Source organism: Acipenser ruthenus, chromosome 6, assembly GCF_902713425.1.
Source record: "Acipenser ruthenus chromosome 6, fAciRut3.2 maternal haplotype, whole genome shotgun sequence".
Classification (NCBI taxonomy): Eukaryota; Metazoa; Chordata; class Actinopteri; order Acipenseriformes; family Acipenseridae; genus Acipenser; species Acipenser ruthenus.
Window position 1 is genome coordinate 11,148,854 of NC_081194.1, and position 27,063 is coordinate 11,175,916.

Sequence of the window (27,063 nt, forward strand, 5' to 3'; positions counted from 1 at the left end):
TATGATACGCAGGCACCAATTTCCTCTGTCAAATGCACTTAAATAGTTACCAAAGACTTTCAGACTTTTAAAAAAATACAATTGAGTGTTGATTTTCAACTCCAAAGCCTGTACATTTTCTTTTAATATTAAAATGAAATATTTTTACATGGATTTTACATGCATACATACACTGGAATGTATGGTTCAGTGCAGCAACCATAAATTAAACTAAATGTATATTATCTGTGCTCTGAATGCATTCACATTTAATAGAAATCTTATGAAGCTTTAAAATACATAAAAAATGAAGCTGTTACTGAAATAATAGACTGGAGGGTGAAATTATTCAATCTAAAGGAGATCAAAGCCTTAACTTCAATTAACAGGTTAGAATTTATATTAGACCAAACTGCCCATGAAGTGTGGAACTATTTATTACATGAACCTGCATGAAAAACACAAAATTAATAGAGTTCAGAAAGAAAAAAAAAACTAAAAAATCTAAAAGGCACAGTAATGGATGATTAAAAAAAACAAATCACAGTTCAGTTCAAAGGAACTTGCACAACATAAAATGAACACAAATGCTGTATGTAAAATACAGAGGCTTCAATGAGAACACCTATGCTAAGATATAAATAAGTAATACAGTATGATCACATTTATTCCATATATCTTTTAATCATAAATGACTTGTTGTGCCCAAAAACGACAAATGACAGCAGTGTGTATTTTTCCTGAACCTATTTTAAATCTTAACTTTGTTAAAGAAACAATTAAAAGAATATCATGCAAAAATTATCCAATGTGAAACATGTATTAAGATTTTTGGCCACCCATAACTTTAAACATTCAATCATAAATTCAGAGGTAAAACTACAGGAAAACCATGGAAATGAAGATATTCAAAAATATATTTTTCTATGTCTTCATTCTGTTGCCTTTGTCTACTTTATTTTTTTTAATAGTTTTACCTCTGGCAGAACTGTTGTACTTTTTAAATGCTACCAATCAAATGACATTTTTCCAGTTTCAATAAAGCTCTAGCTTTTAGGGAAACGTTTTAAGTTTGGAAGCAGCCAAAACATGTCTCTGGGGTCCTAATCAACAGGCTGATCTCAATGTTAAAGATAGTCATGCTTTAGGAAAGTAGGAATTCTATTCTATTCTAGTTCGTCCTTAATTAAACAGAAAACAACCAGACAACCCAATTACATTGTTTATTTAGAGGGCATTCTGAGGAGAACCTAAAGTATGTTTATCTGTTTAACAAAAGATTTTTAGAATGTGTTTAAAAAATGTGTTGGCTTCTTTATGTAACTGGTGATGTCAAATAAATAGCTAAAAATAGGTGGAAGCATTGTTACTAAGAGTGCATTGTGATTAGAAGGCATGCAGTGGCTTAGCTGGAATTTATTTGAGTAAATAAAAAAAGGAAAGAAAATATAACTAGTGTATTACCAGTTTGTGCCATAAATTTAGCATCATCAGCTTGCTCCTGAGGGACCTTTTTCTCATGAACTGATCGTGGCCGCTGACTTTTTATTGTATGCTCGCCCATCATTCCAAATTCTAAAGACAGAATAGAGGTTTATGAAAGCTATGCTTGTACAAGATTTTCAAGGATTTACATTTTTTCCAAGCTGTTTAAATAATGATTACATGGTTAGAACAAAGGAACACAGTTATTTAGGTTACTTAGCATTGTTGGTAACTTATACGTGAGTATTTTATGCAATGACTTGTTTAATATGTTTAATATTCCACTATAAGTCTTTTGCATTATTCCCTGAACACTTTCTGCCACTTTCAATTGCAATTTTGTATTGCTACTGATAGAAAAATGCTTCAGGGCAAGACCGGAAAACCTCTTACCAGAGCTGTTTGGTCTAGTGAAGAGAAAGTAGCTGCTAGAAACTATTTTGCATGTGTAGTGTACTTTTCTCCCCCTGCATTGTGAATACTTATTATTTTAAGATGGAACTGTATGCCTTTGTAGGACAGTGAGGTAAGTAAGTTTTACTGTGGTATTTGTGAATATGTTAATGATTTTTTTTTTTTTTTAATTGACTAGACCAATGGATTCAAAACCTAGTCAGACCTTGGCCAAAGGGCTCGAACACTGGCTTGGATAAACCCAAATCAAAGGTTTCAGTTTTAATATGTCTTGAGTTAATCTTGAACACATCGTATACTGTAGGTCCAGTTTTATCCATACTAATTTTATCATAATTTTCTTATGATTTAAAAGCCTGTACCATACTGCAACTACTGCAATAATTTCCACTTTCTTCACAGCCTATTAAATGTGTAGGAGGACCCATTAACAATCTACAGCATACTGACTCACAATGCTGGGGGGTAAAGGTGCACACACTTACAGCAGCTCAAGTAAGAGGCATTGCATTCTTGCTGTGAAGCCTCCTTGTTATCAGAGCAGTAATCAGACTTGTTAAAAATCGATCAGTTCTCTGACTGTAACAGGAAATAATACACAAGATACGTAATGGGATATTAACAAGGTAATAAGTTAAATATTATAAAAAATATACATGATATAAAGTACCACTTTATATTTAATGCATAAACTGAAGTACAAAATAGCAACACATGTAAATAAACCCATACTGCTTTAAACAAATATATAATACAGAAAACCATCTGGAATCAGCAAGATGGCTTAAAATAATTAAGTAACTCCATGCTCTGCAAACAGCAGAAGAGGAGCCCAGAGAGGCAGACATCCTATTGATCCACTGTCTGTAACAAATTAAGGGTTGCAGCAATTAGCTTGTAAATACAGGAGAGACCGTTTCGGTTGGAAATAATAAGCTATTGTGGTAATTGCTGGTATGTCAAAAGATGATCTTCTATTTGACAGATGTATTCTGTACAGTGTCGTGATGTGAAATTAGGCTGCTATCAAAACCAAAATGAGCCAACGCATTGCCAATTAGGAGGTAACTAGATGAATCCACATTGTATTGATATATTAACTTGCATCTTTTGATCATATGAACAGCAGCAAAAAAAATAACTTTTTACATTTCTAAAAATACATTTTCTATACAGTAAAACCTGTACAATCCAGCGCCACTTGGGACTTGAGACTGGAAAATTGTGCCAGATTAGTGAGTGTGCTGAATTACAGAGTTACAGTAATGTCAAAAAAACACTGCACCTAAAAAAAAGGTAAAATTAAAAAGAAGATATGAACGCTTTAAAAAATAACTTTATTACTGTACACACACAGTATAATAAACACAACAATGCCTCAACAAAACCTTTATCTGTTGTTTTCACAAGCCTTTTTATACCATTCCCACAGAAAAATGTTCACTTGTTTGTACTGTGCCTGCATTCAGGATTCAGGCACGTTCTGCTGGCATTCCAGTTTTCTCTGTGATGCTTTTAAGTAGACATCTTTTCTTTTCAGAATGTCTGAAACAGTTTGCTTGCCATTTTTAATTTTTCACTTAGCTCTTTTTGTTCTGGTTATGGTAAACGTTCAGTTTTTTGATAAGCACACATTATCTTTCAAGAGATAGCTCACTGTGTGAGCGCTTTGACATTTTATTTGCTATTCAACAACTGCACAATTCAGAACGGAGCCGGAGTGAGTATATTCACAATGTCTTGTTTTAAACTTAGAAAATAAGCATCACTTGACCCTGTGTTAGACTGCACAGTCAGATTTACAGTTCACTATTTAAAAATCATGCCGGATTCCAGAATAGACAGGTTCCGGATTGTAGAGGGTATCACACTATTAATTTCAGTAGGGATTTGGTCTGGAGTCTGGACCCAAAAATCATGCCAAATTATACAGAATGTCGGTTTATAGAGGGTCTGTATTAGATAGGTTTTACTTTATCAAGTTCACAGAAGGTAGGTTATAATGTATTTACATGTTTATATTATTTTGTTCATTTAATACAGTAAGGGGATTCATAATTCTGTGCTGAATTACAAAATATTAAAAATGATATATCATTACAAAGCTTTGACCACTTCACAAAGTTCACAAACCATACTAGTTTCTGGAACTTAAGTCTTTTTGTCTATCCAGGTCTAAAAAAACATGAAAAAATAAGGATGTCTCAAACAGTATCTTGGGTCACTGTGGCACCTGTAGAAACAAATTCCAATACAACATACTTTTTGCTACAAATTAAGGATGCCATGAGTCAAGATGTGTGTAGAAGCAGCATTCGGCTACATTTTAACATTATTTTGACTATAAAAGCCCTACTTGAGAATAATGTCCATATAAGCCATTAATGTGATAATACAATAGACGACGACTTCAACCTTCTTACATTTGAAGGTCCTATACAAACCAAATATAAATAACTGCTAAACAAATGCTAAAAAGTGTTCAGTCTAGAGACAGTCCCTGCAACTCACCTACATACAGGCAGAGACTTCTATGATCTAGCATGTATTAGATTATTTATTTAAACATAGACTAGGCAAAAAGTTTGCCCGAGTTACGCCAGTACTCAAAAAACCCTCCCTCGACCCGGCTGATTTATCTAATTTTCATCCCATCTCCAATCTCCCTTTTCTCTCTAAAACTCTAGAAAGGGCTGTAGCCAGTCAGCTGATGAAACATCTCACGGATAACAATCTGCTTGAATCTCTACAGTCTGGCTTCCGGCTGCATCACAGTACTGAAACTGCTCTGCTCCGGATTGTGAATGATCTCCTGCTTAATTCTGATGCTGGTGCTCCCTATGTGCTTGTCCTCCTTGACCTAAGAGCCGCTTTTGACACCATAGATCATGGCATTCTTCTTGATCACCTTCAGAAGTATGCTGGGATCCCTGGACCTGTCTCTCCTGGATGTCCTCTTACCTATCCGGACGCATGCAGTCTGTTTTCTATGCTGGATGCAGTGGTGTCGCAAACACATTCACTTGTGGTGTCCCTCAAGGATCTGTTCTTGGGCCCTTTCTCTTCAATATCTACATGCTTCCCTTGGGCCACCTCATCCGCCAACACAGCCTCATGTTTCACTCCTATGCTGACGACACCCAGCTCTACTTAAAACTCAATCCTGAAAGCCCCTCTGCCATGGTCCGGCTCTTGGCTTGCATTCAAGACATCGAGGCCTGCCAATTTTCTTCATCTGAACACTAGCAAATCTGAACTCCTTCTAGTAGGATCTAAAACTCAACTTAAGCATCTAAATATAGCAGCCCTGAACCTCGGAAACTGTCTGCTGCTGCCTTCCCCCACAGTACGCAGCCTTGGTGTACTTCTTGACAGCAACCTCTCCTTTGATGCCCACATCACCTCTGTGGTCAAATCTTTCTCCTACCATCTTCGAAACATCGCCAAAGTCCGTCCCTACCTTTCCCTCCCAGATGTGGAGATACTTTGTCATGCATTTGTCTCCTCTCGACTCGACTACTGCAACTCTCTATATGGTGGTCTTCCGGCACGCACCATAAACTGACTGCAGCTAGAATGCCGCTGCCAGGGTCCTTACCAGATGTAAAAAACGTGATCACATCACCCCCCGTCTTGCCCAGGCTACCTGTAAAGTTCAGGATTACTTTCAAAACTCTCCTGCTCACCTACAATGCCCTTCATCACACAGGTCCTGAGTACCTTTTCATCCTTCTCACCCGCTATGTCCTCTGATTCTGGCCTGCTTGTTATCCCCAAGCAAAAGTGCACCACACTTGGAGAACGCTTGTTTAGCTTCATGGCTCCGACTCTTTGGAACTCTCTCCCAGCTTTGGTGGGTGATGCTCCCACCGTCGCTCGCTTTAAATTAACATTCAAGATCCATCTGTTCTCGCTTGCTTTCCATGCTCTTTAAGCCTTATATTGCCTATTAGCGGCTGTGTTGTTGCTACTATTTCATGTATTATGCTATTATCATGTATTATGCATTTTTCACTGTATTTAATGTATTATGTATTGTTTTTTTTACTGTATATCATGTATCATGCATTTCTCTATATTTAAAGTATTATGGATTTTCTTGTTGTTACTGCATCTTGTAAAGCGCTCTGTGATGGTGGTCCACTATGAAAGGCACGATATAAAATAAATATTGACTGATTGATTGAATGCTACTACGTTATACATATTTTATACTACATTCTTTGGCCTTTGGCTTCACCTTTTGACGTACCGCTGCCCATAAATTAGCTTGCAGATAAGGGGAGAAGCTGAGCGTAGGGAAGCCATTGGCAAAAGCCAAAAACCAGATGGAGCCTAGGTAGGTGAACTCTGGCACACAGAGGAGACATAATGGATTGAGGTAAGATCGTTAGACATATTGTTTATCGAAGGACAAATACTAGCTATTCAACTGACAATGTGATCTGGTATTGGAAGCTCCTAAAATATGCTTGAAGTTGACATGATTAGATCTAAAGTTAAAGTGAGTTCCCTGCCAGAACCACCGCTTTGTAATTAGCTGAAGATTCAGTTGCAACAAGTAGGCCAGCTACTGCATACTGTAAACTACTATATCCCAATGTAATATAACAGTTATTATGGACTGTACATGTCAACAGTAAAACTTTACCTAAGGTAACATTAGAAAGTCCAAGATCAAAGTTTGTGAAATCAGCCAAAAGTAACTGTGTTTAACAGAGATATACTGAAGGTAAAAAAGTTCATAAATTTGAGCTTATGATAGGTTTCCCACCCAAGCTGGTTAACCATCTGGATGGTGATACTGAAAGTGTAAAAAAAATACAGTAAAAAAATGATAACCATATATGTCTTCCATTTTTTACAGAACATGGAAAAAAAACACATGCAAGCTCAGGAGTGAAACAAAGAACTGACCGGGGTATAGCGGTCTATGTTTGGCAGACCTTCAAGGATCAGCTTAAAAATCCAAATATATATAAATGTCGTGTTGTTACTTAACACACACCACTGCCCTCTGATAATATAAAAATGTGTGCCTGGTTTATGTTTCAAAAAGTGTATGTACATGTGTGAAACAGTCTGTCAAGGTGAAAAAGAACAAATGTTCACTGTGGTTTACCACTGATCATGTCAACATTACCAAGTAATTAATAAGCCAAGAAAAAAAAAAAAAACGTATCTAAATGCACATTTACATTCAGGCTACTAAATGATCAAAAGAGTTTCTGGCACCTCAAAGATCATTATCTTTCTTGGTGCACCAGGCTTAATATATGTCCCCCCTTTGCAGAGCTACTGAACGTTTCCTTCAACCCAAGCAAATCTGTATTGAGCCTTTCCACACAGTATTTCGGAAAAACTGTACTTTCACTTAATTTTTTTTCCACTGATGCCTGTAGGTACTGTATGTCCAAACCTGATATAATCCATCTGGATTTACCAAGCCAATCTGGCATTCATAACCTTGCAGTCACAGTGTCCAAAACTATTACAAAGATGTTTTCCTCCCTACTTCTCCATGGAACGGTGAGGTTTTAAATTAAGGGTCAAAATAAACATTGCTGATTATGTTAGCTTCAAAAGTCTTTAGCCTGGCATTTCATTCGAGGGTAGACTTGAATAATTGTCAACATTAACCACAGACCATTTCTGAGCAGAATTTTATTTAAAGAAAAAGATGCCATGTCAGATGCCTAACCTAGCATGAAATGAGTCTATAGAGGCCTGAGAATTTAAATCAAGCATGTAGCCCTTTCATGCATGCCGTCTGCCTGCAAGCATGTCACATATGTAGCTTTAAATGAGTTACTCATCACTGCTACGCACTGTACTTCCACACTTGAAAGAGAGAGTTGTAATGTAATGGAGGTCTAGGCTACTGATGCTGCTGGTGGCTTTCATATTCACTTGAGATTGAATTTTTACATAAGACACCGTGGTAGTACTCTTCTAGTGAGTCAATAAAGCTTTGGCTTCTGAGAGATTTAGTTTGAAATTTGCATTAAATTTTAAACTATATGTGGATATGAAACAATGTATACTTTCTTTAATTTTCCCTTAAGCTAGGTATTACACCACACAGCATTTGTGAGCTTGCTTGAAATTCTTACTCAATGCATTACAAATTTCCAGTGTAATTCCTTTCTCTAACGTGAAAAAAACAAACAAAACAAACCAAAACAACAACAACAAAAAAATATATAGCAAGATTACAAGATTATGCTTGGTGACTAACAAACATGTTAAAAAATAAACACAAAATAAAAATAATGATTGCAATAGTAAGCAAATAAGGAAAGAGACTTTGGATATATTTTGGACACTGCTGCTTGTATTACTGTACTGTATTTCTGTTTTACTTGCTTCTTTGTCATATGCTGGATGCACTGATCTCTTGGTAACCCACCCCCTGTCGTGCCTAACTAAATTACAGTGCAGGATATACATGTTAAGGAGGGATTGGGGAAGCGGAGATCCAATCATTCTTTAAATTCTGGCCCCCTGAGTATGCAGTAGCCTTGCTGCAGTCAGGAGGTAGTACAGATGCCCTTTATCAAATCAAATGGGAGCCTGAATTTATAACGCAAGTTCAAGAATCTCTTATCTAGCTTGCTCCGCCACACTTCCCTCTCTGACCACAGCAATGACATCTTCCCCAGGGGCACTACTGTAGGGACAGAAGGGCACTTCCAGGGCCAATTCTGATACACTGTAGACCTCCACACAATTGTGAAGTATCCGTACAGTAACCATTCCTTTTTTGTTTTCCTCTTTTTTTTTCCTGCTGTGATTATGCATTACCCTGGGGCTGGGGCTGGCATTTGACAGGTTAACCAACCTCCTTTAATACCTTTAATAATGCATGTGATGTGCACGCATCTATGTACAAAAATATAAAGAACCTCCACCTTCAAAATACTCCCTTTATTTATTATGCACAGTTTTTTTCTGTTTGATGCTGCACTCAGAAGAGGGTGGTAAGATGTTTTAAGAAGGAGGAATAGAAAGAAACTAGTCATTTCAATCCCCCCACGACAACGAGGTGAGAGCAGCAAAGGTTTGGGAAGTATGATCAAAGAAGGAACATTATGTTTAAACAAAGGGATTTCTGTTGCAGAAGCCATTGATAGAAAATCTGTAAAAAAAAAAAAAAAAAATACAAAAATACCGAATATAATCAAAGTGAACTTAAAATCACTAGATCACAGCCACCCAGCAAGTATGTTTACACTACATAACTTCTGTCTATAAAACAGATTATGCCACCACATTTGACTGAATGACTTGGCATAAAACCAGTGGATGTTTTACTGGATTATGCATTTGCTACACACTTCAAGTAATGACAATTTTGATAGGATAGTGTAATGAGCAATAACCAATTTCATGCTCCACTTTCTAGAGTACTTTATATACCTATTTGTCATTCTATCAAAATGGAAAATCTTTACAGTTGATGCCATTATTATACTCTGACTGAGTTACTTTTCAGTTCAACTTCTATTTGCTTACACTTCATTCTGCTAAGTGGTATTTATTTGAATACCTCATTCTAACAGGCATAGACTCTACTTCACATAACACTTCATAATATGTTGTATTTAGTTTTTTAAAAAAGGGTTAAAAAGTTGAATACAATTTGTACAGTTCTAAATTGCTTCTTAGTCACAGCTCCTATAAACTGGGGTTACTGGGTAATTAATAAGTAAATGTCACGTAATTTCCTCTGTTTTTTTTGTTTTATTCACATTCTTGTAGAGGTCATTCTCCATTTCTGTTGTTTGTTTGTTCATATATTTTGTGCACCACTCCTAGCACAGTCTGACATACATTTTTTCTTATTTACAGAAAGAGCACCATCTATGTCGTTTCCAATAGTACTGCAACTTCAGTGTTTGAAGAGACACCATTTGCTGAGATCTAAAATGGTTCAATTGGGTCTTTGTTGCAACCACAGCAATCCCACACAGTTATTGAATAGAATGGTAATCCACCTCTGCCTAATTCATTTATATTACAGAGTCAGTTGCTATATACTAGCATGGGGCATTCCATCAGCTGATCAGCACTGTAGAAGCTACAGTATATAGCATGTGTAGAATTGATTGGAAATAGCAGGAACAAGAGGAACAAATGTGTTGCCCGTTAACTCCACAAATAGCATTTCAGATTTCTTTGCTCAATTTTAAGACTTTGTTGCTTAAATAAAGCCTTTTTTTGGTGGGGATTTAACACACTTACAGTATAACATATATGTAAGATAAGATGGCTGGAAGATTAAGTAAATTACAACTGTACAGAGATTATTTAAGCAAATGACATAGAGTACAGAGGTTTTTTCTTATCTTTTTTTTTTTTTTAAGAAAATAGAAATAAAACATTTTAAAAATGGGTCTAGTTCCCTTAAAGAACCAAGTTTCATATACTTATTCTGTACCTCAGCTTTGGGATGGGGTTATTTATGAACAATATTTTGCAGTACCACTAGAAACCATCTAGATGGTGCTCTCACATTAGCAAAATGCTGTATAGAAGACCATTTGCACTCTATATACTTGCTATCATGCTATTTTTGGATCTGTTTCCTCAAGCTCTTTTGCATAAGCCTGTTTTAGAATGCTCATCACTTACACAGCCTGCTGCATGTTTCATAATTTACTATTGTACTCTCTGTCAGTGCTATATTTAAAACCATTAAATAATTTCAGGGGAGGATTGAAAGCAGCAAACATTTACCCAAATATATTTCTAGAAATGCTAAGCACTGACAAAAGGATATTCGATACAAATTAATTTAAAGTTTACAAATGTGTTTAGTTTGTTTTTTTTTTAATTTAAATGTTACATTTGATATGTTCGAAAGATACAAATGAAACATCTTTATTTTCTTCTTTTCAGCAGAGTCATTTATGCAAGACAGTCAAACTTCACATTAGAAGATTTCACATTATATATGTGGTGAGGCTTTGTTGGAAGTTACTGCACTTATCCACCAGTGTCATATAGTAAATACAGGGGCTAAGCGATTTCTAATTCCTCATCTCTTCACACAAGGTGAATCTGCCTTTATACACACGTTATCTATTATTATTATTTATTATTATTTATTTCTTAGCAGACGCCCTTATCCAGAGCGACTTACAATTGTTACAAGATATCACATTATTTTTACATACAATTACATTATTTTTTACACATTATTTTTTACATACAATTACCCATTTATACAGTTGGGTTTTTACTGGAGCAATCTAGGTAAAGTACCTTGCTCAAGGGTACAGCAGCAGTGTCCCCCACCTGGGATTGAACCCACAACCCTCCGGTCAGGAGTCCAGAGCCCTAACCACTAGTCCACACTGCTGCCCAGAAGAGACTGGCATTAGCACTACATCCTTTGCTACACAGCCTACTGTAACACAACTGAGTTAAACATCAGAACAGGCTTTGGAGCTTCTTAATCCAATGATCTACAGTAGCATTCGAGATACCAACATATGTTTATATGCCTTAATTTGTAATGTGTCTAAAATGAAGCACAACTATATATATACTCTTTTTGAGTTATTCCAGCTCAAAACCATTAAGGCAAGGACTCTTGAAAGTGGTTGACAGGCTCTGGGGCTTGGCTTGGAACACTCAGAATTCACAAACACCCCCAGCTCGCTTGTATTCCAAGCATGGACAAATATCTGTTTAGTGTGAAATATGTTAAATATTTTCTAGCACCTTTGCTTTTAAATGAAGCCAAAACAACAGCATTCCAGCTCTTTCTATATTTTCAGGTCTACCCTTATGACCCACCATAGTTATTGCAAATTCAGCTTTATTGTGCCACCTGTTTTTGTCTCCTCTATTATACATTACTGGTAGATTAGATAAGGACCTGTATCAAACAAAGTATAGAAATTAGGTTTATTATTTGAAGTAAATGCAAGAATACAGGACATTTGTCTGTTTAGAATTTTTTTTTCTGAGTACATTTAGCTACAGTATTACCACAGAAATAATGTTCTTAAAAGAATCAGTTGTATAAACCTACTGATATGCCAGAAGTGCAGCTAAGAGTATGCTGCTTAGTACCAATCAAACATCATAAACATAATATAAACAGAACATGAACAGAGTTTAAATTGGTTCTAAACGGCTGTTTTAATGAATGTTAGCCTACTGTTTATTCAATATTGAATTATGTTTTGAATGCTAAATAAACTATTTTGGTCATCTTGGTTTCTGCTATATGAATGTGGAAAAAAAAAAAACATGTTACACACACTATGCTAAATATGACCCTGGAGTTTCTACTTCGTAGGCTACTAACAGCATTGCATTTAGTGTTTGTTGTTTTTGTTTTTCCTCAAGAATTGTAAGTAAGGATTTCCATTGCCAAGACCAATAGAGGTGGGCAAAGTGAGCTTCTTCAGGTCCAGGTTCAAAATGATTTCATTGAACCAATTAAACCTCCACCGAGGTCCGAAAGTAGTTCATTACTTCATTATACTTATTAAACCGAGGGTGAATCGCCCCCTTTGACTGGAACTGCACAATGAATGGTACACAGTGATACAGCCAATAAAACCAATTCAAATGGTGGGTATATTGTGGCTTTTACTGTTGACATGTCCTTTTCTCAAGGTTAAAATGCAGTCGAAGTGGACTCAACCCATCTTTTTCTGTCTCCCTTTAATTTTTTTTCACACTCAGTGTGTTTTTGGAATCTATGATTGTCACTAGTCTATTACCCACACAAACCTTACCTTTAACGCTGTCTAAAAAACCAACCCAGCAGGCACTCGACATAGTTTCAATGTAGTTTTTTCGTTGAAATTACGTTGCGACGTTGAACAAGAATACAACATCTATTCAACGTGTGTCTGAAGTTGGTTTATCAATGTCGAAATTGTCGTTCCTTTAACGTTGAACAGAGGTTATGTGACACAATCGAAAGCAATAGCTCACTATATGAAAAAATACTGTGAGTATCTGCTCGCTTGATTTTATTGCTGAATAATTAAAAATAAAAAAAATCAATACTGTATCCTTCATAATTATGGAATTCCCTTCCCCAATCGATGCTGTCAGTTATTTTTTTTAATTCCTGCATTTCAGCGCAATTTTCAGACAGATCCCCTTTTTAAGAGGTGCGCCCAATTCCCACAGTCTGTTAAGAAGAACCGAACACACAAAAAGAAAATTATTTTATTAATGTACTGCATTATAAATGTGACAAAAACAATATAAAGATATAAATAGATATATGCATAGTTGTAGTCAAAAGTTTACATACCCCAATGGAAATTCATATTTTAGGAAAAATCTTTTGTAGCAAATGTTTTCCTTTTGTGCATGAGAAAAAAAAGTTAGAAGAAATAGATATCTACAATTATTTATTTCAGCATTTTCTTTTTTAGCAAAACTCAAAAAATGCTAATTCAAAAGCATTCATACCCTTTGATGTTATGATAGTATTGTCTACAAGGTGCTAGAAATTTCAATATGATAATGCAGAACCTAATTCTAGAAAAAAGTCTAGAAAATGCTGGATTGTAGGTGACCATTCTTAGAGAGAATAAAAGGGTTAGGCATAGGATGGTTGCTGTCATTACCAATAAGTCAATATGGGAAAAAGTAAAGAGCTATCTGAAGACCTAAAGCAGAATATTATTTATTGTCATAAAGTTGGAGAAGGATACAATAAGATTTCCAAGCTTTTGAGTATCCTAATTTCAACTATTGTTTCTATTATCAAGAAGTACAAGACTCATGGTACTGTCACAACGCTCCCTCGGTCTGGAAGAAAGAAGGTTCTTTCACCAAGAACAAGTAGAGGAATTGTGAAGAAAGTTAATAACAATCTGAGATTGACTGCCAAAGATATTCAAAGTGAATTGGCTGCAAGTTGGACTGGGGTTTCCATTTCAACCATAGGTCGAGGATTGCATGGTGAAGGTCGCAAGCCAAGGACACTCTTAGGAAAACGTCACAAGGACAATCGCTTAAAGTTTGCAAAACAGCATTTCAATGATGGATATGAGTTCTAATCAAAGGTTTTGTGGAGTGATGAAACAAAAATAAAACTATTTGGTCACCCTGATATACGTTACATTAGGAGAAAGTCCATTGAGGCGTACAAAGGAAAAAACACCATACCCACTGTCAAGCATGGAGGTGGAGATTTAGTTCCAATACATGGTAAAATGGATGCCATAGCATACCAAAAAATATTGGCCAATCATCTGAAACCCTCCGCTACAAAACAACTGGACGTTCCAACAGGACAACTATCCAAAGCACACATCAAAATCTACTTCAGAATGGTTAAAGAATAAAATCAAGGTTATGGAATGGCCTTGTCAAAGTCCCGATCTAAATCCGATTGAGAATCTTTGGTATCAGTTGAAGACGGCTGTGCACAAGAGAAGTCCTCAGAATTTGAATGAATTGGAACAATTTTGCATTGAAGAATGGTCAAAAATCACAAAAGAATCATCAACAAGAGTAACACCTCAGACGGTGCGGCCTAACACATCTACTGGCAAGAAGAGCTAGTCAAACTCTACTACAGAATCTTCAGACTTCTTTCCTGTGTCTGAAGCAAGTAAGTGGCTATAAACTATAATTACTTTTTGTTGTTATTTGTGAAACTGGAAGGAAATTGCCTAGCAAACAACAACCTAACTTGTACCTGAAAATTATTTCTCATGTCTGTTCATAAAAATGGCACATGAAGGACTTGGGAAATGCTAATTTTATTTTCTATTTTTCATATCGTATTAAAAATACTTAATGATACACATGATACAGTCAGTAACATCTATGGAATATTTCACTCTATTGTAATAATTCTAATAACTCATAATGAGCACATTTTTACTATAAATCCCTTAAACTCTTAAAATATGTTTTTTTTGCTGTTTGTGAGGGTACCTCCCTCTCATATCTAATATTTTATTACTTTCAGATATTTAAAAGATTGGTGGGGTCAGCCTTAGGGACAATGTGAACAAGGCGATGCACAGGTATATATACAAAAATTATAAATGCCTTAAGATGGTACCATAACAATTCCTTTCTAATTCTTGGTGTTGACTTCATTAACAAATCAGATTTATATTTGTGATATGTAATACCTCGCACAGAGGATATGCATAGTTGAAGTGGTCTATGAAGGGTAAAGGTCACACTTGCATCTTTTGTTTTGATGGTTTTTAATACCACATAAAAACAATAATCTTATTTGCTCTTTTCTTTATCCCACGTAATTCAATACAATACTGACTAATGAGGTGATGGCACATATGAATACAAAGGGAAACAGGCAAAATGGCATTTGGTGGGAAAGCTTTGTTTCACATGGTCACAGGTAATACTTTGCTAGGTTATATGCTTAAACAACTCTGCAATATTAACAGCAGTGTATGGTGGTTGCTTATTTTTAAATTCACTTCTAGTTGTGTTTTTGTTTTATTTATTTATTTTTTGTGGGGGGATTCCTAACTGGTTGTGCTTGTACAATGGGATGTTAGTCGCACAAATTCAATATGCATTGCAAGCAGTGCAAGTAGAAGCGGAGAGCAATTCAAGTTTTAAAAACCCATCAAGCATCTGAACGAGAAAGAAAGACAAATTACAGAAAAAAGATTTCTGTAACGCACAAACAATTTATTATGTGGTAAGTTCATTGATGTGTATGCATTTTATGATACGTAAGGCCTAAAAGAAAAGATTTCCTGTTTCTCATTGCAGGAATATTTCAGACTGATGCACTTGTGTTTTTACGATACCAGAATTAGTCGCAGCTACCAATTTCAAAGAAAACTTAAATCACATTTTTTGTAAAGGGTATGTCAACTTAACTTCTTGCTATGATGTGTCCTACAGTTAACATTGTAAATTGTACTGTATCATGAAATGCAGTGGTAGAGGTAGCTCCAGCTCCTCTGGTGGTGGAGACGGGAGCAACAGGCAGCCCTTCCATGGTGGTGAAGACAGGAGCGGCAAGCAATCCTCCTCCAGTCATAGGAAGGTGCAGGTGGTCGTAACTTCTTCCGCCCGGTCGTGGTGCTCCCTCTCCTCCTCCTCCAGCAGGGTGGAGCAGCTCACCACATAGTGACCCCATTCCCTGCAGGCAGCGCACAGGTTCTCGGCCCCAAACAAAAAATGTATATTTTTTTGTCACCTGTGGTACTTTCCTGGAGGCGTTGTTATCCCTTGTTCTGACACCTCGTGTGGCAAGCTGGCATGAGCGGTGACGTCAGACCCAGAAGAAACACACAGTACTGCGAGTTGAAATGATGAAGGCGCTTGCTTGCACCGGTTTATTGAACAGAAAATAAAAGGTTGAACAAAGCAAAACACTCCAAATAAAGGGCACAATGGCCAAAGAAACATAGTCAGACAAAACAGACAGGACGAACACGGTGAGTCGAAATAAACAAACAAGAATTGTGCTGGTCCTACCAGCACGAAATAGCAATTGTTATTTTAAATCCTCTCCTCTCTCTCCCATTCTCTGCTCGCCGAACACCCAACCCCGATGAATGAATAGTGCAAATATTTATACAGCTGTGCTAGGATTCAATTGCTAATTAATTATTCACTTGAATCCCAGCATGTGAACTAATTTGTGCACTCCTTGTGTGCACATATTAATACGCATTTTATCTGCACGTGAAGTGATTGTGCAATTCCCGTGCATAAATACAACTATATATTTTTAAATACTCATTAATGTCCCGTGCACCACTATATCCACATATAACTGACAACATAAAACACAAAATACACACAGGGTGGGGCACACTGCCACAGGTGTCACTAAAAAATAATACTAATGAAGAGGTCTCTAACCCCAAGTATTGAATAGGATTTGTGTTTTAATGTACTAGTCTGACTGGCATCGATTAGTGAATACAGCTTCTTTGATTTGTTGTGCAACATTTGACTTATTTAGTATATTCCAATTACCGTATTCCTTCGAATTTAATACGTTTATGAAGTAATTTTGTGTGACAAACTTATTTTTAGCTTTGTTTTTGTTTTTATATCTTTATTAAATGTGACTCTAGGTCTACCACTGCTGGTACCCAACTGTCAGTCCTGTGTTGAAAATTAAATCTGCATGGCACCTGAGTGGCGCATCAACGCCAATGCTCTGTGTCTGTCAGTATTTTCCAGTGACTACCCACACATCACCCTGTTACAGAGCTATAATGATTTTAACATTGTTGCATATGGCAATAAGAGCTATAATGTTTTTATGGAAATGTACAGATCCACCACATTCTGCTTTATGGAAGAACTTTGCCCAAGAGAGAATATCTTTAGAAAGAATACATCTTTCCATGTAGTTTAAAAAAGACAATTATATCCAAATTATTGAAACTACTGATTATCTTAATAATCTAGAAATACAATAGAACCAAGGGATTGCTTAAAAATAATATCCAAGGTTATTAAATATAAATAATGTTTTGATTAGAAGCTTAGTTTTATATTTACTAATGTATGTTTTCAATACTATTAATAATATTTTGTGTTTTGCTTGTGTTTTTTTTTTGGTTTTTTTTGGAAAAATTAATAAAATTATATGACAAAAAAAAATAAAATAATTTCAGCCAAAAATCCGCTAGTATTGATTTTTTTATTCTAGGTTGAATCAACAGATAGTGGTTGGATTTGCTAATGAAATCAACGATGAATCAATGTTGACAATGCAACGTTCAATCCATTTGCAAATCCAATACATTTTAAAATTTCACGATGCGTTTTGCCTTCTGGGAAGGCTCTTTTTACATGAGCGGTTATTGAGAATTTAACCTCATCTCAATTGCTTGTTGCTTGCAGTCTATTGTATTTAATACAAATGTGAACATCTAAATGCATTATAAATAGGGCTTGAACTACAGTAGCCAGTGTTCATTTTGAAGAGGTGTCACAAAAAGTGACACAATAAGTGGAAATATTTTTTGGCAAACCAAAAATGAATTGCTGTAGCAGTGTGTTAGATATTTTGTTACTAAGATGGAAGGCAACCTGTGTCTCTGAATCTGAATATCTGTTTTATCACTGTAGCACAGTATGATCTTTTTTGCCACCATAAAGGAATATTTCCTTAATAAATGTTCTCTCCTGAAACTGTTTTGATGGGTAAGAAATGCATGTGGAAGATGGCATTGCATTAAAAGGCAGAAAGCGTATCAAGTATGTCAATCAGACTGGAAACAACGCTCAATTAACTGACTTCATCCAATATGCATGAAATCAGAACAAACCACTCTTACACTTTTATTGAGACCCATGCACAGTATGAGATCAGCAAAATGTAAACAATGCATTACATTTCTACTTGTTATTATTTCATGTTTAATTCTCCTCCACAGACCAGTAAGTTATTTTGAGTAATTAATTGATAAGCATAATAAAGAGAGAGAGAGAGAGAGAGAGAGAGAGAGAGAGAGAGAGAGAGAGAGATTGATTGATTAGGGGTGAGTCTGTATACTGGCTTTGTGGTTTAGGTACATTGTTATATACACCGCAGTTTACAGCATACAGTGGTTTAAGCTATACAAAGTGAAGGAAAAGGCCAATTTCACATGAACACCTTATTCAACGTCCTTACAAAACAAGTCTTAGTGCTACTGGAACATTCCATGCACTTTGACCTGACTGTCAATCACCATCATCACTGCTGTTTTGCCTTTGCATTTTTCTACTGCAAACATGCTTCTAAACCAAGCGATGATAACTGCAGCCTTAGCAAAGAGTCTGAGTAAGATATTTTTGTGAATTGACACTCTTTTGATAATGCTTTTGAGGAAACTCAATGACAAAGAATATGAGTTTCAGTGTCTCAATTACCAGAGACAAATGACTGCAGCGGAATAGCCCACTTATTCTAAAACAAGTTATGTACAATATTCAAACTTTTGTATATATACATGTTAATGTCCCTGTCATTGTATTACCAGTAAATGTTTCAGATATCAACCTATACAGTATTACCAGTCATATCTGATTTAATTTGTTCTAGGGTCCATCGGATATGTAAAAATACTGTATCTCACAGGGAGCCGTTATATTACATTGTAGTTGTGTTATTAATGTCAGGACATTATAAATTAATAATTGCAGGTACATTAGTGTTTCTAAAACACCACAGTACGGTACTACATGCATACTTTACAAAGTAAATCTGAAAATTATAGTAAAACAAAGTACTGTAATATAGTATTTAGCAATTTACAAAATAGCATTCCAAAAACAGTTCTTACTGTGCTTTCTCAGTCTATACCACATGAACAACAAGAAAATGCACACACATACACAAACCGGATTTGCAGGTCTGTGAAAAAATCTTGTTTTTTGCTTTTTAATGCATCCATGAATCCATTCTGTTCTGCTAAGAGATGAATTTGACTGTTTTAGACCCATACTAAAATGTGCATTGATCAGTTTCCATCAGTACCGTTCAGTTGGTAGAAGTATGTATAAATGACACAAGCCAAATGGTAGCATATTTTGCATTAGGTAAAAAAAGCCATTCTTGTGCTGGGAAAGCTTAGTCCCCTAGAGGTATTTCAATGCAGTCAGCAGTTCATTTTGCATCAAAAACAGTAAAGTCTACTACATGCAAATAAACAAGTCATTTAACAACCTGTTTGCACCTTGTTGTTAAACTTTAGTAAACAGGTTATTTATGTAAATGAGATATTCCACTGACATATCTTAAAATGACAAATGTTTAATAGAGAAACTGTACATCTGAATTAGAAAACATGGTATGAAATGGACACGACTAAGACGATACAAAATATTGTTCCTTTTGGCTTTAAGAACATCATTTTTACGTGACAAGTTTGAGGTTTAAAAAGAGCTCTCAAAACTGTCTCATCTGTCGACCAGGTGACCAGATCACCAATGATTTCACGGGAACGTCCAATTAAGGTAGAGACTATACCTGGTCTTGATCAGAACCCAGTCTGCTGTATTTAATGCAAATGTTAGCATCCGGTCATTCACTTATTGCACATAATCCATTTTGACCAGCCTCAAGAACAGCCAGAGAAGTGGAAATGGTAATACATCAATTCAGTATGGAGCAAGCTTGTTGTCCATGTACTGTAACTGTTCTTACACAGCAGAGACACAAACAGCAGATCTTCTGACTTGGAATGAATTACAGTTTATTTTTCCCAATTTGTAGTTGATAATACCTATAAGGGTTGTGTAACTCACTGTCCACATGGTACAAATAGATGACCTAGACAAATAACACAAGTATAATTTTAAATCTTGTTTATAAAGTTTTCCAACAGCAAAAAATTGTAAATTGATGCATGTCATTGGCTTGCCAGAATGACCAAGAGTAGAATTATCTTGTAACTTGTTGCTGTATATTATGTCTAAAATATTGTTTAGAATGTTGGTGAGATCTAAAGTGTCTATATTTAGCTTTGTTTGATATTGATGTACATTTCTTCATTTATATGACATTGACAATACATTTCATATACATCTTCACATACGGTATTAGAGACATTTCATTAAACTATATCAAGCAGTTTAGGTTAATCACAAGTCAGTTGTCTCTCAAGGATTATGTTTAGTTTTAGTGGTTAAGTAGTACTTGCTTCCTTGCAACAAATGAATTCAATACAAGTGTGGTAATATTCTATAACTCTATCAAAACATTATTTCTATAGGAATTTAACTGACGTCTTACGTCTGGCATTCTCACTTCTTAAAAAGCACGAGTGCTAAGACACATTGCTCGTGAATTGGTGAATTTGCAAACACTGCAATCTGTTATTTATACACTACTGTAGCAGAGTTCTCAAAATTAACAAACATTCTGAGTTAGTGATTGAATCTATCCTACACGATTATATAAGGGGCTGTCCTGTGTTTAAATATAAACCAAATATCAGGCAATGTTTTTAAAAAACAGTATGGTTATTAGATTTGCTATGAAACCAAAGTATATTAATGTTTTATTTATAAACCGTCTACTTGCTACACTAGTACATCTTTAATGCTTTAATGCCCCTGTGAGGCCCTTGGTTACTAAGCAATGGAGATTGTTGACAAAAAGAGCCTACGTAACCTAGCTGTGGTTTCCCTGCTACATGCTTTCATTTGAGCAGAATTAAACTTTATCATTTAAATATCTTTTTAGAATATTTACTGAGACAAATAAATTCTATATAAAATGCAATGGCTAGGAAAAGACAAACCACTGAAAAAGAGGCTTGCAGTAGTTGTTCAGCCATTAAAAAATGAATTAGATGACGTGGTTCAAAAAGCTTATCATGATTTATTGGAGATAATAACAAAAGCTTTTCATGAAGACTTGTTTGTAAGGGATTGCATGGTCAAAATAGCAGAAAATGTACTGTGAAGAAGCTGGCCTCCCAGAAAAGAGGACTCTTAAGCAATACAAAAAACAAGAGTGACTGACCCGTCTGATCATCCACATACTTTGAGAGTTAATACCTTTTTCTTTGGCCTGCAGCACATGTATGTGAAAGTACACAACACTGCCAATGTCCACTCATGGATGCTCTATAAAAACTACAGTGTATACATAAAGAATTATACAGATGTTCTAATTCCCATGCTAACTACTAAGGGCCAGTATACAGTATGATTCTCCAATTAAGTGTTGATGCATAAGTCTGGGCCTGGACTTGAACTGGTTGCTGAAATTATTTCTATGTCATTATGTTCAGTAAATGAATCTATTCATGACATGTTTATTTTTTTTCTGAAAAAGCTTTTTGGTCCCATTCTTGAAGTTACTCAGAATTGACAAAAACTGTTTTCATATCAGTTTGGTATGAATCCACCCAATGTTGTGGTTAAGCAGTAAAAACATCAAAATCCTAACTAGCTGATAATCAAAAGAATTATTGCTCATTCAAGGCTACTTTTTCCAGGTGCCTCTATAAACATACAAGTTTACTGACTGCCGGTAAGAATAGTGGCCACCATTAATACATGATTTATTGTAGCTATCTCTGAAGACAGCAGACCTGGGATAAATATAGTTATAAATGTGGTTCAGTAGTTCAGGCCAAACACCAATCACAAAATGTTTTAGTACAAATATTTATTGTGGAGAATGCGGAGTATGTGATTTTACAGAGAAGTATGTTGTATATACACATTCATTTGGCATCAAACCTAACTTGGTTTGAGGGTTCGCTGCCTGGCCGACTGGACGAGGCGGAGACCCCATTGATAAAACCTAGAAATTGTTTTTAAGAAAGGTGGAGATGGGGAGGTGGTGGGTTACGATGAAATCGAAACGCAACTGAGAGGTAAGTGAAGAGGGTATTTATAGTGCTAACAATCTCTTAATTAGCTAATGTGTAAATTGAATGATTCAGTTTGGTGATGCAGTGATTGGTGTCTGACCGTCCTCCCGAACTTTAGTTAAGAACTTCATTTTGTGAAAAGTAACTATTATTTAAAAATAATTAAATACAAATTGTAAATAATTAAAAATAATTAAGTACAGATTGCAGAAAGTAACTATTATTTGAAAATAATTAAATACAGATTGCAAAAAGTAACTATTCTTTGAAAATATTTAAATATGGTTTGTGGAAAGCAATTATTATTTGAAAATCTTTAAATACGAGTAAAGTAGTTGAAATGCATTGAAATACATTAAACTCTTCATAAATATGTAACTGTAACAATTATTATCCTGCATTCTAAGCAAGTTAAGCCTTGTCCTTGTTAACCACTCAATTACCTTTTGGAAACTGCTCTATTTCAATTAGATTTAATTTGATCAATTAATTGAACTATTTTAATAGTTGGGTAAATATTTGAAAACCATGAAATATCTTTGACCACTGGTTTAATGGCCTGTTTTGAAGTTATTGAATTGAACATGTTTAGCATTTTCCTCGATAGAAATCCTCCTCAACCACCATGTGGTAATTGCAAGACTTGGTACATAATTATACATTTAGCGTAATAATTAGGTTTTAGTTTTTGAATATTCATTATGTATTTGGGAATACAGTTCTCTCTCGCTATAATGCGGGTCTCCGGGGACACACAATATGAGTGTTACAACCGAAGAGCGTTATAAACGGGGGAGGGGGAGGGGGAGGGGGAGGGGAGAGGGGGGCAAAGCGGGACATATAACAACACACATCTGACTAAATGACAAAATAAAATAACTCCCTCTCTATAATGCACATATAGTGAAGCAAAATTGTAACTTTCCATGAATTATTGTTTTACAAAAAAAAAGGTAATATTCCCACTCATGGATCATTTTAATTAGCAGTTTTTAAACTATAAATAGCCTGGCTAAGCGGCGGACGGGAGTTCAGTTCAAAGCGACAGACAAGCAAACCAAGTGCGAGGAGGAGAGCGGGTCAGGCGAGGGGAAGAGGGAATGGGCTTGCCCCAGGTTCGGCTGCCGGAGCGGGGCTGAAGCGTCTCATCTCCCAGAGAAAGCCGCAGCTCCTCTCGCAGCAAAAAAAGTAAATACATTAGGAAAGATAACGATGTAATAGGCCTAATATTTATTTAGTTATAAAACGAATGCTGAATATGATGTATGTTATAAAGTGCCAGCACACTTTTTCTTGAGTTGATACTGTATCAAAAGGGAGAGACAGAAATGGAAGTTAGACTGAGAAGTTGTTTGCAGTTTGAACAATCCCGGTACTGTATTTACTGTAGAAACATTGCATGAATCACTAGGATAGGGAAATGGGGGACATGCTGTAGGAGAGTTATATCCAAGGCGTGTTATAACTGAGAGCCTTTTAGCTAAGGAGCACTGTAGTTGAATACATATATATATATATATATATATATATTGTTTTCCAAATAACTTACATGTATTTAAATATTTTCAAATAGTATTTGTTTTCTGCAAAAAATATTGAAATATTTCCAAATAATATTTGACTTTGTGCAATTAATATTTGAATATGTAAAAACAAAACTGATTTATTTGTGCATATTTAATATTGTAATATTTAAATATTGCAACTATTTGAAATAGTTGGTGTTTACAAATACAATATCAAATACAACTATATTTGTCCCAGGTCTACCAGACAATACTGTAATTATGAGAACTGTTTGATAATAGCCATGCATATTTGTGAAGTAGTTCTATTCAGTAGGAAAGCATTGATTGAAAAGGAACTTCCAATTAGCTTTAAACACTGGAATGACTTGACATATCTCAAACTCTTACTACGTATGTATTTCTGGACAGACATTCTCTTGAACCTCATTCATTAAAACATTCAGTGTGAATATTTGCACACTAATTAGCAATGGTTTATAGAACCATTTTGAGTCATTTTGTACTATGCCAAGGGCATCAATAGTTAAAAGGCTGAAAATCACTTAAATTGTGCAGCTGAGACACTTAAAATCGGACTTATGGGATGTCTCTTTAGACAAACTATTGAACCATTAATCTTTTAACACATATACAATCTAAGATTTTCTTATGTTATTGTAGTTATAGAGCATGTAAACAAAACATACTGTATGTAGTACCTTTCAATTTTCCTAGTTTCGTAAGAGACTTCTATGTTTGTCTAGTTTCTGAACAGGCTGTTGTTAGGAAGCATGTGCATTTGGATAAGCAAAATGGCATCAAACATTGCTTATATATGTACAGAAAATTGGCTTTTTCTTTGTGGCCCATTACATTTTGCAGCTGAATGTGTAATAGGTTCCATATGGCATTAATCATATTGTAATGACCCTGGGTCTGCTGGAACCGCGTTTGGGAAGGGTCAACAGTTCAATTGCAGCAGGTGTTCAGGGATGTGAAAGATGGGAGGATCGCCACCAATCGCGCTCGGATTGCCGCATGAGTGGTACCCATTTGCAACATTGTTGGCACAAACCAATCGACGACATGTTGTAACAATCAGGGGATCGAGAGTGGGAAGCCATGTCTGCTTGGGATTGGTGTCTGGTGCACTGGGGGCGTGGCCTGGATGCGGGGATATGTTGCGTGCTGCTGCTGAGACGGAGAGATATGCTGGAGTGAGAGAAAGAGCATGGAAGAAACAGCCAAGGAGAGCAAAAGAGAAGCGCGACTACAGAAACGAGGAACTAGAGACTGTACTTAGTGGCTGTAGCACACGGCCGAAACAGTGTTAAGTGTAAATCAGCACACTGTTCTTTCACTACAGATAATGTCACAGACAGAATGTAACAGACAACACAACAGATGTACTTTATCAGTTTTGTCGTTTTAAAGCTTTTTTGGCACACAGTGGGGGGGGGGATTTTCAAAAGTTTGTAAATGATAACTCCAGTGTTAATGAACAAATCGGTATGTAGCATTGATTTTGGCATTTTCAAGCGGTTGTTATGCCTATTTCGTTATTAAATAATCGTGCTAATGTGAATTCTATAAATTATGTTGATTAATGAAATAATGTTAATATCTTAACGAGTAGTGCTTCTTGCGACTATTCTGTTTGCGTGGGAATTTAAATCTCTGTTAATTATCATAATTTATCAGGAGTTAATTTGCACTTGGAAAATGAGGGTTTTTAATTAATGAAAAAGTATATAACTTACCTTTAAACAGTATTTAAGTTCTTTGGTGTTAAAAAAAACTGAATAAACAAACTACCGTCTGGCTTTGCTGGGAGAGGCAGCAGTTGCAGCAGCAGAAGCAGCAAATGTAATTTTAGAGCTTGAGTGTGAGTGAGATTGACAGACCCCGGCTGCGACACCGACAATACAGAGAGAGGGTGTACAGGACCAGGGTTAATTTCTTAGATTCATCAGATGACGATCTAATAACTCGATTGCGTCTGGATAGGGCAGCTATTGTCAGACTCTGCGGGAGGACCTTGAATTACTTACGTAAACGGGGCTGTGCCGTAACCCCACGTATAAAGGTGTTGGCATCATTGTCCTTCTATATCTCTGGGTCATTTCAAAGGGTCAAGGGTGACTTGATAAAGAAGGTTAATAACCATTATATCAGTATCCCACTTAATCAGGAGCAGCTACAAAATATTAAAAGGGAGTTTTATGACATTGTTGGATTTCCCAGAGTAATGGAAGCCATCGATTGCACACATGCTGCACTCACATCACCGCAGCACCATGCATATACATATGTGAACAGGAAGGAGTTCCATTCACTAAGCGTGCAGGTGATTTGTGATGCATCCTATAACATCTGGAATGTATGTGCAAATTCCTCTGGCTCCTGTCATGACTTACATTTTGACACAATCCGCTGTGTTTAATCATTTCAGGACCCAATACACCAGCTGGCATATTAGTAGGTTATTACTGTAAGACTACCTAGATAATTCAAAATTTGTAGTTATTAACTTGTGGTTATGAATGAGATTTATTCACTTGTTTCAACCATTTGTAACCTTACAAAACATTTGTTGTATTGTTAAAATGATATGCTGTTATTTGCACCCAGTGTAATGTTACTACCAAGAAATGATCAATGCAACTATAGCCTGAACTCTGGATACTTACATTATTTGAAAACTGACCTCTACTGTAGATTTTATTTGAATTATACAAAACCTAAAAGTAACTAATGAAGTCTTGGTATAGAAAACCGCATACTAGATATTACAATAAAGTTTCCTTACAGGTGATTGCGGATTTGCAACGCATCCTTGGCTTTTAAACACCTGTGTCTAATATGCACAAGAACAAAGAACAGACATACAAGGACACACAGATCTAACAGGAATGTGATCGAGCTGACCTTTGGTTTTCTAAAAATGAGGTTTCAGTGCCTCAACAAATCAGGGTGTGTGGCTAGGATCTTTGTAGCATGTTGTATCCTGCACAACATAGCTATACGTCGCTGGCTGACCAAGAAACGCTCGACGCACTTGAAGAAAGTGAGGAGGAAAAAGCGCATTAACTTGAACCACTGAAGCCACCTCAGAATATTCCTCCCAGAGAAGCCGCCAGGGCCAGGGCATTTTGACACAGGATTTTTATTTTTTTATGTAAATTGAATGTAATTGCAAAAAGCAAAAAAAAACACAACCATATGGCACACATGTAATATAGCCTAAACAACTGTGTTGCTTCTGTTGCTTCTTTACTTTAAACTACAGTAAAAGACAGGAGTACTATACTGCAGCCTATACACCGCATAGGGAAAAATAAGCAGGTCCTCAGAACCCT

General features: G+C 35.9%; 1 protein-coding gene across 4 annotated transcripts in view; it reads right to left on the reverse strand.

Annotated features, from left to right (window-relative positions):
* The window catches only part of adgrb3 (adhesion G protein-coupled receptor B3), a 216,490-nt gene that overhangs the window by 125,150 nt on the left and 64,277 nt on the right, over positions 1–27,063 (reverse strand). For 2 of the 4 annotated variants that reach the window (XM_059025012.1, XM_059025011.1), the window contains exon 3: positions 1,444–1,554. The exons of the other annotated variants lie outside the window; for them this stretch is intronic. In XM_059025012.1, the coding sequence (XP_058880995.1) occupies positions 1,444–1,554 (111 nt within the window). The remainder of the gene's footprint in view (positions 1–1,443; positions 1,555–27,063) is intronic. 4 annotated transcript variants of the gene reach the window in all.